We start from the raw sequence: 16182 nt of genomic DNA, 5'->3' as shown, positions 1-16182 counted from the left end.
ACGGCAGCTATGTTCCACCTCTCCCGTCAGGCAGGATGCCTCTGAATACCAGTTGCAGGGAGGGTGTAGCTGTTGCACACATGTCTTGCTTGTGAGCTTCCCCATGGTGCCTGGCTGGCTGCTGTGGGAACAGGATTCTGGACTGGAGGGGCCTTTGCCTTGATCTAGGGTTTGGTTTGGTTGTTTATAAAAATTATATGCGCCCCTTCATCCATTGATCTCAGGGCACTTCACAACATAAAATTGCAATATATAAACCACAAAATACCTGGCCTGTGTTCTTTAGTCATGCTAAGCTCAAAAGCCTTTACTTACACCCCCATTTTAGGGCAAAGCCCCTCCAGATAGCAGCTTCTATAAACAGTAGTCAAAGACACAAATCCTGTGTTTGTGTGGCCATGGTAAATTTCTGTTTCTATGTTCACCTCTTTGGTTTTGAACTGCCCTTACTGGGCATCTTTGTCACCATACTTCTGCTGATTTCTCTTGCTCGCTAAAGCTGAGCTTTGTTTTTCTTTTGTAGGAAGAAGAGCTTTCTCCATTTAACTTGGATGAGTTTGTGACCATGGATGAAGTTCTAGAGGAAGTGGACTCTCCCGCTCAGCCCAGGAGAAACCCCGTACGAGGCAAAAGGAAGGATCACACCAAGAAAAGCCTTCCTTCCGAGCCGAGTTCCAAGAAAAGGAAGGCCAAGAGCTCTGCGCACGTTGATGAGAATGAGCTTTCCTTTGTTACTCTGGATGAGATTGGAGAAGATGAAGGTGGAATGTTGCAGGCTGAGCTTCTGAACTTGGAAGCCGTGCCAGATTCCCAGACTTTGGTCACGGTGGATGAAGTGAACGACGAGGAGGAGTTGATTGATGAAGTGATCAAAGATCCACAGTCACTTGTTACTTTAGATGAGATATCAGAGCAAGAAGACCCTAAGGATGCGTTTGCTTTAGGGGATAATGAGTCGGACCTTAAAGCAGAGCCCTTAGTCACCGTGGATGAAATTGGAGAAGTGGAAGAGATGCCGCTGAGTGAGCTGTCACATTTCAAGGTTGGCGAGGCCATAAAATCCAGGGAGGGTGAGAAGCAGGTTGTTGAGGATCCTGGAGAGGATCCTGGAGATTTCCTTTCTTCTCAGATCCCAGAAGATCCCAGCACTCTAGTTACCGTGGACGAGATCCACGAGGACATCGATGATCAGCATCTGGTGACTTTGGATGAAGTGGCGGAAGATGACGAAGACTTCCTGGCGGACTTCAATCGCTTGAAAGAAGATCTTAACTTCGTTACTGTAGACGAGGTTGGAAGCGAGGATGAGGAAGAGGGGAAAAGTGACTCTCCTCCCCCCGCAGAAGTGAAAGAGTCAGTTGCTGAAAGTGTATCGGGAGAAGAGGTTGCCATGGCAGTAGCTGAACCAGAAGAGGATGTGGCCAAGCCAGAAGAAGTTGGAACTCCAGGGGAATCTCTGGCCGAGAAGAGAGAGCAGGCCTCAAAGGAACAACTTGAAGGAACTGAGGCTCAGGCAGAGGAGCCTCAAGAGGAGACCTGCATTTCTGTGGCCGCCACAGTTGACAAGCCGGCTGCCTTAATAGACACAGAAAAGGATGAAGGAAGAGATGAAGAAACAAGCCGGACGCCTGAAGCTGACACAGGGTGTGAGCAGCCAGTGGCAGGTAGGAATGGAGTTATGTCTTAACAGGGCTCAACCCCATGGAAGAGGTGAAAGCCACCTGAGCAAAAGTGTCAGAATTATATATGCAACCTTCTACTTGCAGAACCAATATTGAACCAGGCAGAAATGCCAGATAGCGAGAGCAGTATGAGGGAGGACCAGCAACCACCTGGTGAGATTTATTTACTTGAGTCTTGCATGTCTCTCCTGCTTTTCCTTCCAGGAGCTCAAGAGGGCAGGCAAGTTGCTTCTCTCCCCATTTTGATCCTGTGAGGTAGCTTCAGGCTGAGAGACTTGACTGGCCCAAGCTCCCCTAGAGAGTCTCATGGGGATTTGAACCCTCCTCTAGCTCAGAGTCCGACACTCTTGCCACACTGGAGGCTCATGGAAAGACGAGTTCCTGCGTGATGTACCTCGCAGTTAGGCATGTTGCAAGAAGGGAACTCTGTTGTTTCTCTTTCCACTAATCTGCGCTCATGCAAACTCCTTTAAGAGTCTCTAGGTGCCACTGAACATAGGCTCTCCTGAGATGGCCTATTAGAAACATATTACCAAGAGGTCCACACTAGGTAAATTTGGAGTTCCAGGCAGGACCCATGAAATTCCTTGCAGCTTGGGCCCTGCATGCCTTAGTCTCTATGTCTCATTTATAGTCCCTGAAGTTGCCTTGTACACTCATAGTGTGACAAAGGTTTTAGACATGTTAGTGCCGGGGTGGGGGACCTCCAGCCTGCGGGCCCACAAGTCTTTTGTCTGGAAACGTACTTTGCATGATTCTCTTGTACGCTTCTCTGAATGGGTTTGGTTGTCTGGATGCAGAATTTTGAGAAATGTTTGTCAAAACGAAAAGAAGGGAAGTCTGCATTTTGAAGATCACAGTTTTGCATGAATTAAAAAGATGAAGCTCTTAAACTGCTTATGTTTGGCAATGATTATTAGTCCTTACCGATAATGCAACTCAAACTGTTGTTAGTTCCTCAAGATCTGAGGAAGAGTAACTGAGCTGTCTGACATTTATGCTGAACTAGAGCCGGATAGTCTTGGAGAGGGTGCTGTTGGTAGAGAAGCTGATACGGAAGTTGAAGAAAGCTCTGCGTCTGCTGCCAGTGAGGAGAAAGCAGGAGAAAACGTGCAGATGCCTTCCTCAGACGTGAGTGTTTCTATGGCGGACAGTCAGGCCACGGCCACAGCAGAACTGGACACAAAATCTGAACCTCAAGACCAGGTTCCCGGTGCAGAATTGAAGGAGGAGAGCTGCAGTGAGGTGACCTCTTCACAACCTTCTGAGAAGCCTGAAAAAGGTAGGAGCCAGAAAGCAGTTTTGTAGTTTTTATGTTCTTGGTTTGAGTTAGGTGAAAGCTGACAGAACTGCCCAACAGATGCTTGCAGTTGTTTCTATCAGGTAGTCTCTCCAAACCGTTCAGCACCTCAGGCATGGCGCATCTGTGTGGCTAAGAGATGGAGCTATGACTCAGGAAGGCCATGGCTCACATTTTTGAATCTACCTTGAACTCACTAAGGGGCCTTTGGTAAGCCACACCCTTCGCCTTCATCCTCCCAGCCACAGTATGGGAACAATAATACTGACTTGCCTTATAAAATTGTAAGCACTGCAGCATCATGGCTGTTATTTGTCGTAATGGTATTGCAGTCAGTGCAAGCCAATTTTGAGTATCTGTATTTGCAAGTGGAGAGCAAATTGTTGCTTCAGATGCAGTGAGCAGACGGTAAAGCTCCCAGTTCAAAACCAGCTGTCTAATGGATTGCTTTAAGAGATATTGGCAAAGTAACCCGCCAGTGCCTCTCTGCTGGTGTTTGCTGAGCTCTTTCACATTCCACCTAGGGCCAGGAATTTATCAGGACCCCCCGTTTTATTGCTCAGGAGTAGGGAGGCACAACGGAGGTGGGAAAAGCAATTCTCCTTGACCTCACTCCACAAGAGCCTATTACTGCAGCTAGGCTTCGATTGGGACAGCCTCGCCCTGGTAGTGTGCTGGCCTGTCCTTGCGGAATAGAGCTCATGTAAGAAGCTGCTGCAAAGTTGCTAACAACTGCGTCTGTACATGCTCACACAAGCTGTATTATGTGGGATCCGCAGAGGCTGGCTATATGCTACCAGATCCAGATAAGTTCTCCGTATTAACTTGTGAAGCCCTCCATTGCATGGGACCGTATCAACCATCTTGGATCCTGTAGTCAGCAAGGGGTGCTTATCTCATCATCCCACCAGCAAGCTCAGCTGCGTGCTGATGCAAGAGAGAACATTCTCTGTCGGCCTCCTCCCTGTCGCCCCCCCCCCCCCGGATTGTAGGTCTTTCTTCCTCTGGAGGCATGGAGAGCAGTAACTCTGATGGGTTTCCCCCAGCAAGTAAAGACAATGTTCTCCCAGGCATTTGGAATAAATTAGTGAATGCCTCTTACTTGGTTTTAGTACTTGCTGTTAAGGCTGAAAGAAATGCTGTATCCTCAGCCCTGCTGTATACTTCAGATCAGGCACCCCCAAACTTGGCCCTCCAGATGTTTTGGGACTACAACTCCCATCATCCTAGCTAACAGGACAAGTGGTCAGGCATGATGGGAACTGTAGTTTCAAAACATCTGGAGGGCCAAGTTTGGGGGTGCCTGCTTCAGATGATTCCTGTGTGTTTTTAATATGTTGGAAACTGCCCTCTGATTCCCATGCATTGTGGAAAATGGTCTGCAATTTGAAAGCGAAGCTAAATGCGAGCCCCAGTGGATCGAAAATTTAAAAAGAGAGATTAGAGCTAGGATTAGGTTGAGGTTATGAAGGGGTTCAGGTGAAGCAGGCAGACAAGAAATCTAACGAGCCAAGCCACGTAGGCATCATTGGAGACCCTTCTCTGAGCATCCTCACCTGGTGTGGCATAGCCGGTGGCTAAGAGGGGAAAGGGCCTTTTCAGTAATACCCACCATTGAGTCAGTGTCAAATAGGGGAGTCCTGACACTGAGGACTTATTGCTGAAGGCAGCCCTGTTTTGGGAAGTTTTTAATGTTTGATGTTTTCTTCTGTTTTTAATCTGTTGGGAGCTGCCCACAATGGCTGGGGAAACCCAGCCGGATGGGTGGAGGTATAAATAATAAATTATTATTATTATTATTATTATTATTATTATTACTACTACTACTACTACTACTACTACTACTACTACTACAGTGGTCTGGTTTGCATGTAACATTAAAACCAGATTCTGGCTTAGCTTGAATCTGTAGGCATGCTGGTACATGGAGCGAGAAACAAAGCTGTTTTGCCTCTCCTGCTGCTGCTGCCTTTCCCTACAAAGTGAAAGCTTTGCTTAGTGTTTTGCGCAAACCTGGGGAGACAAATCTAGGTTTGCCTAGGGTTGCACATAATCATGGTTTAGCTTCTGGGAGCGGGGGGGGGGGGGGAGCAGCTGCTGTATTCCTGCTGTGTACCAGCACAGTCTCTTATTCATGCTTCTCCGTAGTTTATTTTTATATGTGAACATGGCGTTGTTACTATACTGCATCTCCTAGGGGGGGAAATATGTATGCTAATTAAAATGTTGCTCTTATAGATTTAACTGACTCAGAATGCGAGGAACCAGAGTCTAAACGGAGAAAAACAGATTCTTCAGAGAAATGCAAGGCTCCAAGCCAGTTGAAAGGTAAGATCGTGTTACGTTCTACAATAAAAAGCACTTCAACATTCTTATCACCTGCTTCCTATTTAACTATAATTTGTGGTGAATCTTTTGAACTGTCCCCACATTTGGGATGTAACAGAGTTGGGAGTTGGTGTTGCTGTTGCTCTTTAAGCAAATGAAGCAGGTTTTTTTGTCTTGGTTTTGCTCTAGTATAAGATGTGTGGTCCTGCATCCACGTGTGGTATCTTGTGGAAGTGACCTGAGGACTTCTTTCTGTGTTTTGCATGACAATATTAACAGTGACATGAATCTTACAGTTTGTTACCTGTGATAAAATTAGCAATTTATCCAACTGCTTCCTAAATACCTGCCATGGATACAGAGCCTATCCATCTCCTGAAGTGCCCCTATATCTCACTAATACATCAGAACTAGCATAAATCAATTTTAAAAAGCTTAAACAGCCCAAATAGCATAAATAACCAGACCTAAATAGCATAATTAACAAAGCAATGTAAATACAAAAAACAGTATAAACCGCTTAAGCTACATACAGAGGTAACATAGCGCAAATAAGCTAAGTATTATAATTACATGGCAATGCTAGGTCATCTGAAATTATGGTTTATAGGTATAGTAGTTATGAAAACTTATAGGTATAGTAGTTATGAAAACTGTCTTAAGCCTCAGTGCTTTCTGAATCATTGTCACAAAAGGAAATAAATAACTTTTGCATTTGTAAAGGGAGTCTTCTGGTTGTTGTGGCCTTTTGTGTCATTTTTCCTCTTGCCCTATCTGGGCAAAATAAAAGGATGACTTGGAATTGCACTTGTTAATGTGTGTGTCCTTTCTCTTTTAAGATTTGGATTTCCTTGTTCCAAAGGCTGGCTTTTTCTGTCAGATCTGTTCCTGTTTCTGTGTGGATGAAGCATCTATGAAAACCCATTGCCAATCTCAGCTCCACCAGGAAAATATGGAGGTAGTGCTTACTTGCTTCCTTCTAGTGAATGAAATGTTTTTAGTGAAAAATGGAAGTCCATTTCTCCTGGAGAGTGACGTCTCAGGCACTAGGAAGGCACCGGGGGCCTTTGTAAATCAGATAATTGTGAAGTTGGAAGGGACCACAAGGGTCATCTAGTCCAGCCCCCTGCAATGCAGGAATCTTTTCCCAGCGCGAGGCTCGAACCCACAGCCCTGAGTTGGGAAAAGAGTTATGCTCTACCAAGTGAGCTGTCCCAGGCTTCTGCAAAAAGCATGCCATGTTTCTGTCCCAGGAGGTCACTCTTACTTATATGTGGTCATTATCTCCAGATTCTCTGTACATATGCACACATGCATATAAAAGAGTGCAACTGACCCTAGCAGCAGTGCGCTATGAGGGGCTCATTAATCTCAGGGCAAACTATACTTTAGGGACGCGGGTGGCAGTGTGGGTTAAACCACAGAGCCTAGGACTTGCTGATCAGAAGGTCGGTGGTTCGAATCCCCACGACGGGGTGAGCTCCCGTTGCTCGGTCCCTGCTCCTGCCAACCTAGCAGTTCGAAAGCACGTCACAGTGCAAGTAGATCAATAGGTACCACTCCGACGGGAAGGTAAATGGCATTTCCGTGTGCTGCTCTGGATCGCCAGAAGCGGCTTAGTCCTGCTGGCCACATGACCCGGAAGCTGTACGCCGGCTCCCTTGGCCAATAAAGTGAGATGAGCACCGCAACCCCAGAGTCAGTCACGACTGGACCTAATGGTCAGGGGTCCCTTTACCATTTACCTTTTAAAGTATACTTTAATGCCGGTTTTAAATGCATTTTAACTTGCTTCCAACAAGTTTACTTTTTAATGTTGCAAGCAGCTTTGAGCCCTGCTTTGGGAGAAAGTGATATATAGGTATGTTAAATAAATAATAAATCTGATTTGGGGGTCTGTGACATTTTAGAAGCTGAAGGTCCTGCCCACTTGCTACCCAGTCTCCTAACGCCCAGATTCCCCAGGCTAGAGTGTCCTAGCATACTGGCCAGTCTTCTCTGTGCAGTCACACACATGGGTCCAGAGCCAGTGCAGACATCATTTTGACCTTTCTAGAGCCAGGCTAGCGTTTGGCAGGCTGCCCACCCTCACCCTCGGGGCTTTGCCCCTCTCCTAAATGAACACCCTCAAAGCCAGCAACCAGGGGAGTGGAATGTCGCCTGAGCAACGGCAATAAATTCAACGATAAAAGCGTTCCCCTCAAAAACCCGAGGAAGTTCTCAGTCGCTGCAAAAGGGTTTGTTTCTGTGTTTCTCTGCAGAAATTCATGATCAAGAATACAGCGGAGGAAAAGAAAAAGGAGGGTGACGGGGAAGACGAGGAACAGAGCTCGAGGTGATACGAAGACAGGAAGAGCCTCCCCAAACTTCACTTAGGGTCCAGTCAGTTCTGTGTATCGTGTTCATGTTTCCTTTTGTTCCTTTGAAGATTTCCATGTGGTATACATGTTGTATATAGTTTATTCAGTATAGGTGGACTGATCTGAATAGTGCGGTGGCTCTGGGTTGCTGTTTGCAGTGATGCTGGATGGGTTTGAATAAATGTTCCTACTGTGCTGCCGGCACAGATGTACACAGCGTTTGTTTTTTATCAGCTCAACGCTGCCTGTTCTGGTGTGTTGAAAAGCCAGACTTTGTGTTGCTGACAGATGTCTCCTGTCTGAATCCAGAAGATGTAGAGAATCACTGTTGCTCAGGGCTAGTGTAGTGACAGTTTTAGTCTGTTGCAACAAAAACAGCCTTGTATCACCTTAAAGACCAGCACATCTTTGGTGACAGGAGCTGCTTGCTGAGTATAGGGACGGGATATGACGAAGAACAGAATCACCGCCTCCATAGTTTTCTTTGGCGTCATGTTTCCAGTGTCGGAATGGAAGACAAAGCTGCATAAATGCTGTGTTGCCTCTCCCAAAAGAAAGCCGGATCTCAGAAGGAAATTTCCCTAACTCAAGAGTTCTTTCTCATTCTTTAATTTCGAAAAATGTACAGTCTATAAAAGCACATGGGTGATGTTCAGGAAGAAAATGAATTTAATTTGCAAATGTCTGAATTAAGACTGAGCACCTGGAGGAATTCCTAGGTGGTTTTAATTTTTTGTGGTAGATAATAAGATATTAAATTGATTCAGTTTTGCTGTATTTAACTATTGCTGAGTATTCTGAAAGGGGATGAGAGAAACCCATAATGTGTTGCCAAGTTGCAAATGCTTTTATTTAGAGAATGCAACTTTCTTACCAGAACACTATATGTGTAATTCTAATTTAGTCTTTGTGCCATCCTGGTAATAAAAATCACACACACCCCGCAAAAAAATACATTTTTTTTTTTTTGTTTCACCAGAAAGCTCGGAATTCCAGTAGTCGAAAGATAAGTTTGTGCTGCAGTTCTGTACTCCCTTAGCTGTGAGTTGAGAACAGCCTGTTGGATCAAGCCGGTGGCCCAATGAGTTCAGCATCCTGCTCTCAGGGTGACCCCTGATGACTGCGGGAAGCCAGCAAACAGGATCCGAAAACACAGCAGCACTCGGCTCATCTGCAGTTCCCAGCAACTAGTATTCAGAGGCAGAGAGCCTCCCACAGTGATCTAGCATACACTGAACTCAGTGGGACTTACATCTGAGTAGACTGGCTTAGGATTGTGCTGTTTCTTTGCCCTGAGCTAATAATAATAATAATAATAATATTTATACCCTGCCCAACTGGCTGGGTTTCCCCAGCCACATATTTGCTTCCCTCCCCCCCAAAAAATATATATATATTCAAAAGCTAGAGGTTCCTTAGCTGGATGTTTGCCATTCTCTGAACATCCTGTCTGATTTGCAGACATGGTCACGTGCTCCTCTTTTTCTAACAGGTACATTTAGGCAGCTTGCACATGTTTTTTTGTTTTTTTATTGATTGTATTGCACATGCACACAAATGAAAATGCACAAACTTAAACAAAAGAAGAAGAAAATACAAAGGCTTATGTAGAGAGAGCAAAAAAGAAAAGAATAAAAGCAGAAACTCCAGAAAGGAAGAAAGAGATATAAATATATGCCTCTCGTAAGCACATTTAAATCTTGAAAAGAAAAAGGAAGAAAAGGAAAAAGGGAGCATACATAAAACATTAGTTCATTCTTCAATAAACTCAGACATTTAAAAAAAAAGAGAGACACACTTATGGACCCTCTGACCAGTTCAGTGGGTATGACGGCCACCTGTCAGCAGTAGGCAGTGCCAGAAGCAAAAGTGGGTGGCCTTTGTCTAGTCACCTTGAGACATAGCATGACTTCCCCGGGACAGACTAATACAAACTATTATTTACACACAAAACTACACAATTGCCACCAGTTTTTAATCTTTTGGGATATAGACTCGGACAAACACCACTTTTGTGATAAGAACTTTCGCCCTGGGATGTGGGCTGGTTGCTATTAGTACCCAGTGCCACATTGGGGGACATCCAGTCTAGAAGCTGAAAAGCGTTGACTTTGTTCTCCCTTTGTTCTGCCTTCTGCTGCGTTTCATGACCTTATAAAATTTGGAATCGTTCTGCCAGGATCTTCCAGGCATAGCAGCTTCTGAGTCCTGTCTTTAGTTTCCGTTTCCACTGTTCAGAAAAGAGCCTGAGTTTTGGAAACTAGAACAGTAACTCCCATATATCCGGGGGGGGGGGGGAGTGGCAGATGGGTGGGATGGGGGGAAATGTGAAAAATATGCAGAGATACAAAAAATGGGAGCTTGAAGCAACTGAGTGTAGAATACAGTGGTACCTCGGGTTACATACGCTTCAGGTTACATACGCTTCAGGTTATGCACTACGCTCACTCAGAAATAGTGCTTCAGATTAAGAACTTTGCTTCAGGATGAGAACAGAAATCGGGCTCCGTTGGTGCGGCGGTAGCAGGAGGCCCCATTAGCTAAAGTGGTGCTTCAGGTTAAGAACAGTTTCAGGTTAAGAACGGACCTCCGGAACAAATTAAGTACTTAACCCGAGGTACCACTGTACTGACTTTTGGCAGGGAGGTGCTGAAAAGCAGGAGGAAAGGCAAGGCAACAGGCTGCCCTAATGCACATAGACATTAAAAGAGTAAAGGTAAAGGGTAAAGGGAAACCAACTAATCCAGAATGCAGAAGCCAGACTGGTCGCTGGGAGCGGCCACCAAGACCACAACACCAGTCCTGAGAGATCTGCATTGGCTCCCAGCACGTTTCTGAGCACAATTCAAAGTGTTGGTGCTCACCTCTAAAGCCCTAAACAGCCTCGTCCCAGTATACCTGAAGGAGTGTCTCCACCCCGGACACCAGGGTCCAGCTCTGAGGGCCTTCTGGTGGTTCCCTCATTGCGAGAAGTGAGGTTACAGGGAACCAGGCAAAGGGCCTTCTCGGTGGTGGTGCCCGCCCTATGGAACGCCCTCCCACCAGATGTGAAGGAAATAAGCAGCTATCTTATCTCTGAAAGACATCTGAAGGCAGCCCTGTTTAGGGAAGTTTTTAATATTTAATGCTGTATTATGTTTTTAATATTCGTTTGCGAGCCGCCCAGAGTGGCTGGGGAGGCCCAGCCAGATGGGCGGGGTAATAATAATAATAATAATAATGATGAATTATTTATTATTATTATTACTAAAAGGCCACGGCAAATAGAAGCTCCTGCTTTTTCTTACTCAAGCCTTATTTATTGTGAAACGTTTTCAAAACTCCCCCTGCTGATGTAAATTCCCAAGTAAAGGTGCTCTGTTGTCGCCATATTGCAGGAGCTGTGGCCAGGAGTCAGTGACTTAGCAGCTACTCTGCGGTGTTTACTGAAGCTATTAGACCCAACTACTGCAAGTTTCCTTTCTATTCTGTCCCCGCATTACAGGTTGGACTGAGAGAATAAGGTAACAACCCTGAGTAGAAACCCAGATTATGCCAGATAGCCTCTTGCTGGCTCTGTGATTCTTTTCTTCGGGGCCAGCATCATCCAGGTTTTGTCCAGTTTTTATAGCCCAATTGTTTTCCCTTGTGTGTATTGATCTGATCCTGCAAGTCCAGAGGGACTACATTCTTCAGAGGGACATAAAAATGTTCCATGCGACATGGAAAGGTACAGCTTTCCTTGCATCTGTTTCAGAGACGGTGGCAATTAAATTATTTAATCATTTAACTAATCGCATCCCATAAAAAGCTCCCGAAGTGATGCAACAATAAAAAGGCATAGCAAAAATTTTCAAATCCTATACAGGCTTGAAGAAAAAGGCTTGTAAAATGAAGGTTTCCATTAGGTGTAAGCAGTGTTTTTTTCTTTGGGGGGGGGGTACGCACACCCCTAAACATTTTGTGAATCTTTGTACTTTTGTCAATTTACTATATTTTTCCTGATTTGAACTATAAAATGGTGATTTTCTTGAGTCAAAATGAGAGTACCCCTAAACATCTTTAAAGAAAAAAAGCATTGGGCGTAAGATTATCAGAAGAGGCGGCTGGATCAGACCAAAGGTCCATCTAGTAGACCGGCATCCTGTTCTCTCAATGGCCAAATAAATGCCTGTGGGAAACCTTCCTCCTGTGGTTTCCAGCAACTGGTATTCTGGGATGGCAGCTGCTGATAGACCTGACTCCTCCAGGACTCTGTAAAGTTAGCTTTCAGAGCTATCTATCACTGCTTTCTGTGGGAATGAGTTCCAGAACTTAATTATGTCATTCATGGTTTGCTTAATTCATTTCATCTCTCTGTTCATCCCCCACTTTAAAAAAGGCTCCCCTTGTGGGTTACAAACGTCCATGATAACACAGTTCATGCCCTCAATCTTGCAATCTTAAGACACAACACAAAAGGAAAAGGCAATGGGAGGGAGGAGGGAAGAAGCAAACTCAATATCTCATAGTTACAAAATGTTTTGTAATGACCAACTGGAACTGAAAGATTTCAAGGCGAGGAGGAGCAATAGGTTGCAGATCCTTCAGCAGAGAATGGATAAAACAGTGGAAGAAGCATCTCAGAATTAAGGAACAGCTCGAAGAGGAATGGTTATGAGAAAATCGAATGAGAAAAGCTGCTGCAAATGATACAGCTGGGAATGAGCAGGTTTATTCAAAGAAATAAGTGACTGGTTTAACAACGCTCCGATATGAATCTATGCTGCAACGTGATCTGGAATTATGTGCAGTTCTGATTGCCCCATTTCAAAAAGGATATCGCAGCAGAGCTGGAAATCGGTGCAGGAAAGGGTTAAAAAAAGGGGAGCAGGAGGCCCCTACAAAGGAGGTTGTTGCATTTGCTTTTGTTTTTAAAATTTTTATTTTTGCATTTTCAAGTTTATATAGAATAAACAAAGGAAAGAAGATACGCCATCAAATAAAAACAAAAAAATCCCCTTTGACTTCCCTCCCCCTCCTTATTGGTGGATCCTCATAAAGATTTCCCCCTCTGCATCTCTTCCCTAACTCTATTATAATTCAATTTTTTACTACAGGTTTTCTGTCAGTCCTACCAATGAATGTAATTGTTCACCATAGTTTTTCAAATAAATTGTATACTCTCCCCATTCTTTAGTAAACTCAGCCTCTTCCTGGTTTCTAATTCTTCCTGTAAGTTTTGCTATCTCAGCATTGCTCATCAATTTTATCTGCCATTCTTCCTTGGTCGGAGTTGTACCATCTTTCCATCTGTTGCATTTCTGGTGCTAGAAAATGAGGCCATGAACAGGAATTTCAAAAAATTTGCACTATGTGGAGAAAGAGACTAGCCTCTCTCATAATGCTAGAAATCCGTTATTAGACGACACACCTAGGATTCTGGGATAAGGAAACAAGAGCTGCTCCCTGCTTCTGAAAAAACAAAGCCTGTCTTTCAACGCAGATCTGCGCCCCTTGCCTTAAAATGAATCACAGGCTCCTGCGTAGGCAGAAAGCAGAAGTAAACAGGAACATGGCAATCTTCAATATTGCAAAGCCAGGGGCTAACTTTGGATGGGGGGAACTTGCTAAAAAGGGTCATTGGAAGCCAAATGGTATAGCATTACCTGAAGATTGGAGGTTGTGGAAACACAGAGGCAGGTGGTGCCCGTGTCATGGAATGACCTCCTGGCCGAAATACGGGAAGCCCCATCAGGGTTGGCATTCCGCCCTGTGAAGGGAAGCATTTCCCTGAATTGAAATCCCTATGCCAAGAAAGAGAGAGAGAGAGAGAGAGAGAGGAAAAAAGAAAGAAAGAAAGAAAGAAAGAAAGAAAGAAAGAAAGAAAAAGAAAAGGGGGAAAGAAAGCTCTGAGGATGCTCATTTTTTTAGCGTTTGACAGAAAAGCCCAAGTTGTTTCAAAATTCAAATATCTTTAATACGGTCAATGACCAGCAAGCAATTTATAAAATAAAATATGGCAATATAAGTACTATTGTACTACAGATAACAGATACTATTGTACTACAGATAATAGTTGTTTCCTAGGGAAGCCGATGGGGGTTCACACCTCACTAATCCTAATACCTGTTTCAGTAAACGCAATCAGAGTGAAGGGTGGGGGGCATTTTCTGTGTACAATCTGTGCTGAATCGATGAAAGGGAGAGAGGAAATTATTTGTTTATCAAGGAGTTTGAGGTGGTGCACCTCATTTACTCCTTCGCCATTTTACCCTCACCACAACCCTGTGAGGTTGGCTAGGCGGAGAGGCAGAGGCCATTCCCACCCCCCTTCTGTGTAATACCCCTCCCCAGCCTCTCACTATATACAAGGGTCTGGTGATTTCTGTTTCAGTGTACAGTGGTACCTCAGGTTATAGACGCTTCAGGTTACAGACTCCACTAACCCAGAAATAGTACCTCAGGTTAAGAACTTTGCTTCAGGATGAGAACAGAAATCATGCTCTGGCGGCGCGGCAGCAGCAGGAGGCCCCTTTAGCTAAAGCGGTGCTTCAGGTTAAGAACAGTTTCAGGTTAAGAACAGACCTCCAGAAAGAATTAAGTACTTATCCCGAGGTACCACTGTATCTGAAGAAGTGTGCATGCATACAAATGCTCATACCAAGAACAATATATATATATATATATATATATATATATTTGCTTTCGTAGATTTTCACGGGTACAGGAATGCAGGTTTTGGTGTCCTCGGGTGTCTTCCCGTGTAAAAGTTGGGGTGTCTAGGCGACGTTTCGACGAGGTCTCACTCGTCATCTTCAGGCTGGTGCTTTCGGCTTCTTGTTACTGGAACAGAGCAGGATCTCAGTGTTTGAGTTCCTATAAATACTGTTGAGGAGGTGTGGTGTATAGCCTCCAATGTTCTGGGCAGAGAGGAGGTTCCCAGGCTAGTGTGCCTTTTCTTCTTTTGTTCCTTAATTACTTGAGGGATATCTTGAGTGATTTCTTGAGTGATTTCCTGAATCCCACTTAGGTGGGTCATTAGGTGTGGATTAGTTGCTAAAGCCTTCGTGTCTTGAACTCTTGAACTTTGTGAAGAGTTTTTCTGAGAAGATGGCTGTACTGCACTTGGTTGTGCTCTGGCTTGGCTTCGTGTATAGGGGCGAGCTGTGGTTTTGTGGCCTGTGTCAGCCAGATCTGTGTAGGGATTGCAGGGGGGTGCAGCATCCGGAGGTGCCACCCTGGTTTGGCTACTGGATGGTGTCTGTAATTTATCTGTGGAGAGGGTCTGGGTTTGGGTCTGGTGTGGTTGATTGGTGATGGCGTTCTGTGTGCCTCTGGATCTGGTGTCAGATTTTGTGGGGAGGGCTAATTTCCAGATGTCTGGCAAGCGGGATGTGTCGTCACGCTTGTTCATGTTGTGAGGGTGTTTCTCTATCTCGATGGCTTCGATTTGCAGATTCCAAATCTCGATTTGCAGATTCCAAATTGCTCTTTAACATGGAACATCACCACAAGAGAATAATCATGGAAGCCATCGAGATAGAGAAACACCCTCACAACATGAACAAGCGTGACGACACATCCCGCTTGCCAGACATCTGGAAATTAGCCCTCCCCACAAAATCTGACACCAGATCCAGAGGCACACAGAACGCCATCACCAATCAACCACACCAGACCCAAACCCAGACCCTCTCCACAGATAAATTACAGACACCATCCAGTAGCCAAACCAGGGTGGCACCTCCGGATGCTGCACCCCCCTGCAATCCCTACACAGATCTGGCTGACACAGGCCACAAAACCACAGCTCGCCCCTATACACGAAGCCAAGCCAGAGCACAACCAAGTGCAGTACAGCCATCTTCTCAGAAAAACTCTTCACAAAGTTCAAGAGTTCAAGACACGAAGGCTTTAGCAACTAATCCACACCTAATGACCCACCTAAGTGGGATTCAGGAAATCACTCAAGAAATCACTCAAGATATCCCTCAAGTAATTAAGGAACAAAAGAAGAAAAGGCACACTAGCCTGGGAACCTCCTCTCTGCCCAGAACATTGGAGGCTATACACCACACCTCCTCAACAGTATTTATAGGAACTCAAACACTGAGATCCTGCTCTGTTCCAGTAACAAGAAGCCGAAAGCACCAGCCTGAAGATGACGAGTGAGACCTCGTCGAAACGTCGCCTAGACACCCCAACTTTTACACGGGAAGACACCCGAGGACACCAAAACCTGCATATATATATATATATATATACACACACACACACACACACACACACACACACATATCTATGTGTGTGTGTACATTTGTTAGGAGAAAAACGGCTCATGAAGATTCTTATACGAGGCACAAAATTGTGTGTCTTAAGGGAAATTCCCGCTGAAAAGCTGTCAAATTTTCACGAAGAATTTAAAAAGCAATTGCAAACTGACGTGGAAATGTGGCCGGAAAAATCAGAAACGGATCCGGGCACATTTGTCTATCTCTTTGAACTTGCTCTGTCTTGAGGCGATGACCTAAAGGCCAGCGCTGGAGTGTCC

At 44.9% G+C, this 16182-nt stretch overlaps 1 protein-coding gene across 4 annotated transcripts in view; it reads left to right on the top strand.

The window, feature by feature from the left end:
• The window catches only part of ZNF638 (zinc finger protein 638), a 65487-nt gene extending 56865 nt beyond the window's left edge, over positions 1–8622 (top strand). For 3 of the 4 annotated variants that reach the window (XM_083398127.1, XM_083398125.1, XM_083398128.1), the window contains 6 exons: positions 524–1664; positions 1767–1835; positions 2692–2964; positions 5221–5310; positions 6150–6268; positions 7572–8622. In XM_083398127.1, coding sequence (XP_083254253.1) covers positions 524–1664; positions 1767–1835; positions 2692–2964; positions 5221–5310; positions 6150–6268; positions 7572–7649 — 1770 coding nt within the window. In that variant the 3' untranslated portion in view covers positions 7650–8622. The remainder of the gene's footprint in view (positions 1–523; positions 1665–1766; positions 1836–2691; positions 2965–5220; positions 5311–6149; positions 6269–7571) is intronic. The other variant, XM_083398126.1, reaches the window with a different exon arrangement.
• The last annotated feature ends 7560 nt before the right edge of the window (positions 8623–16182 follow it).

Source organism: Podarcis tiliguerta (assembly GCF_965153285.1).
Source record: "Podarcis tiliguerta genome assembly, chromosome: 9".
Classification (NCBI taxonomy): domain Eukaryota; kingdom Metazoa; phylum Chordata; class Lepidosauria; order Squamata; family Lacertidae; genus Podarcis; species Podarcis tiliguerta.
This window is presented reverse-complemented; position numbering and strand designations above follow the sequence as displayed.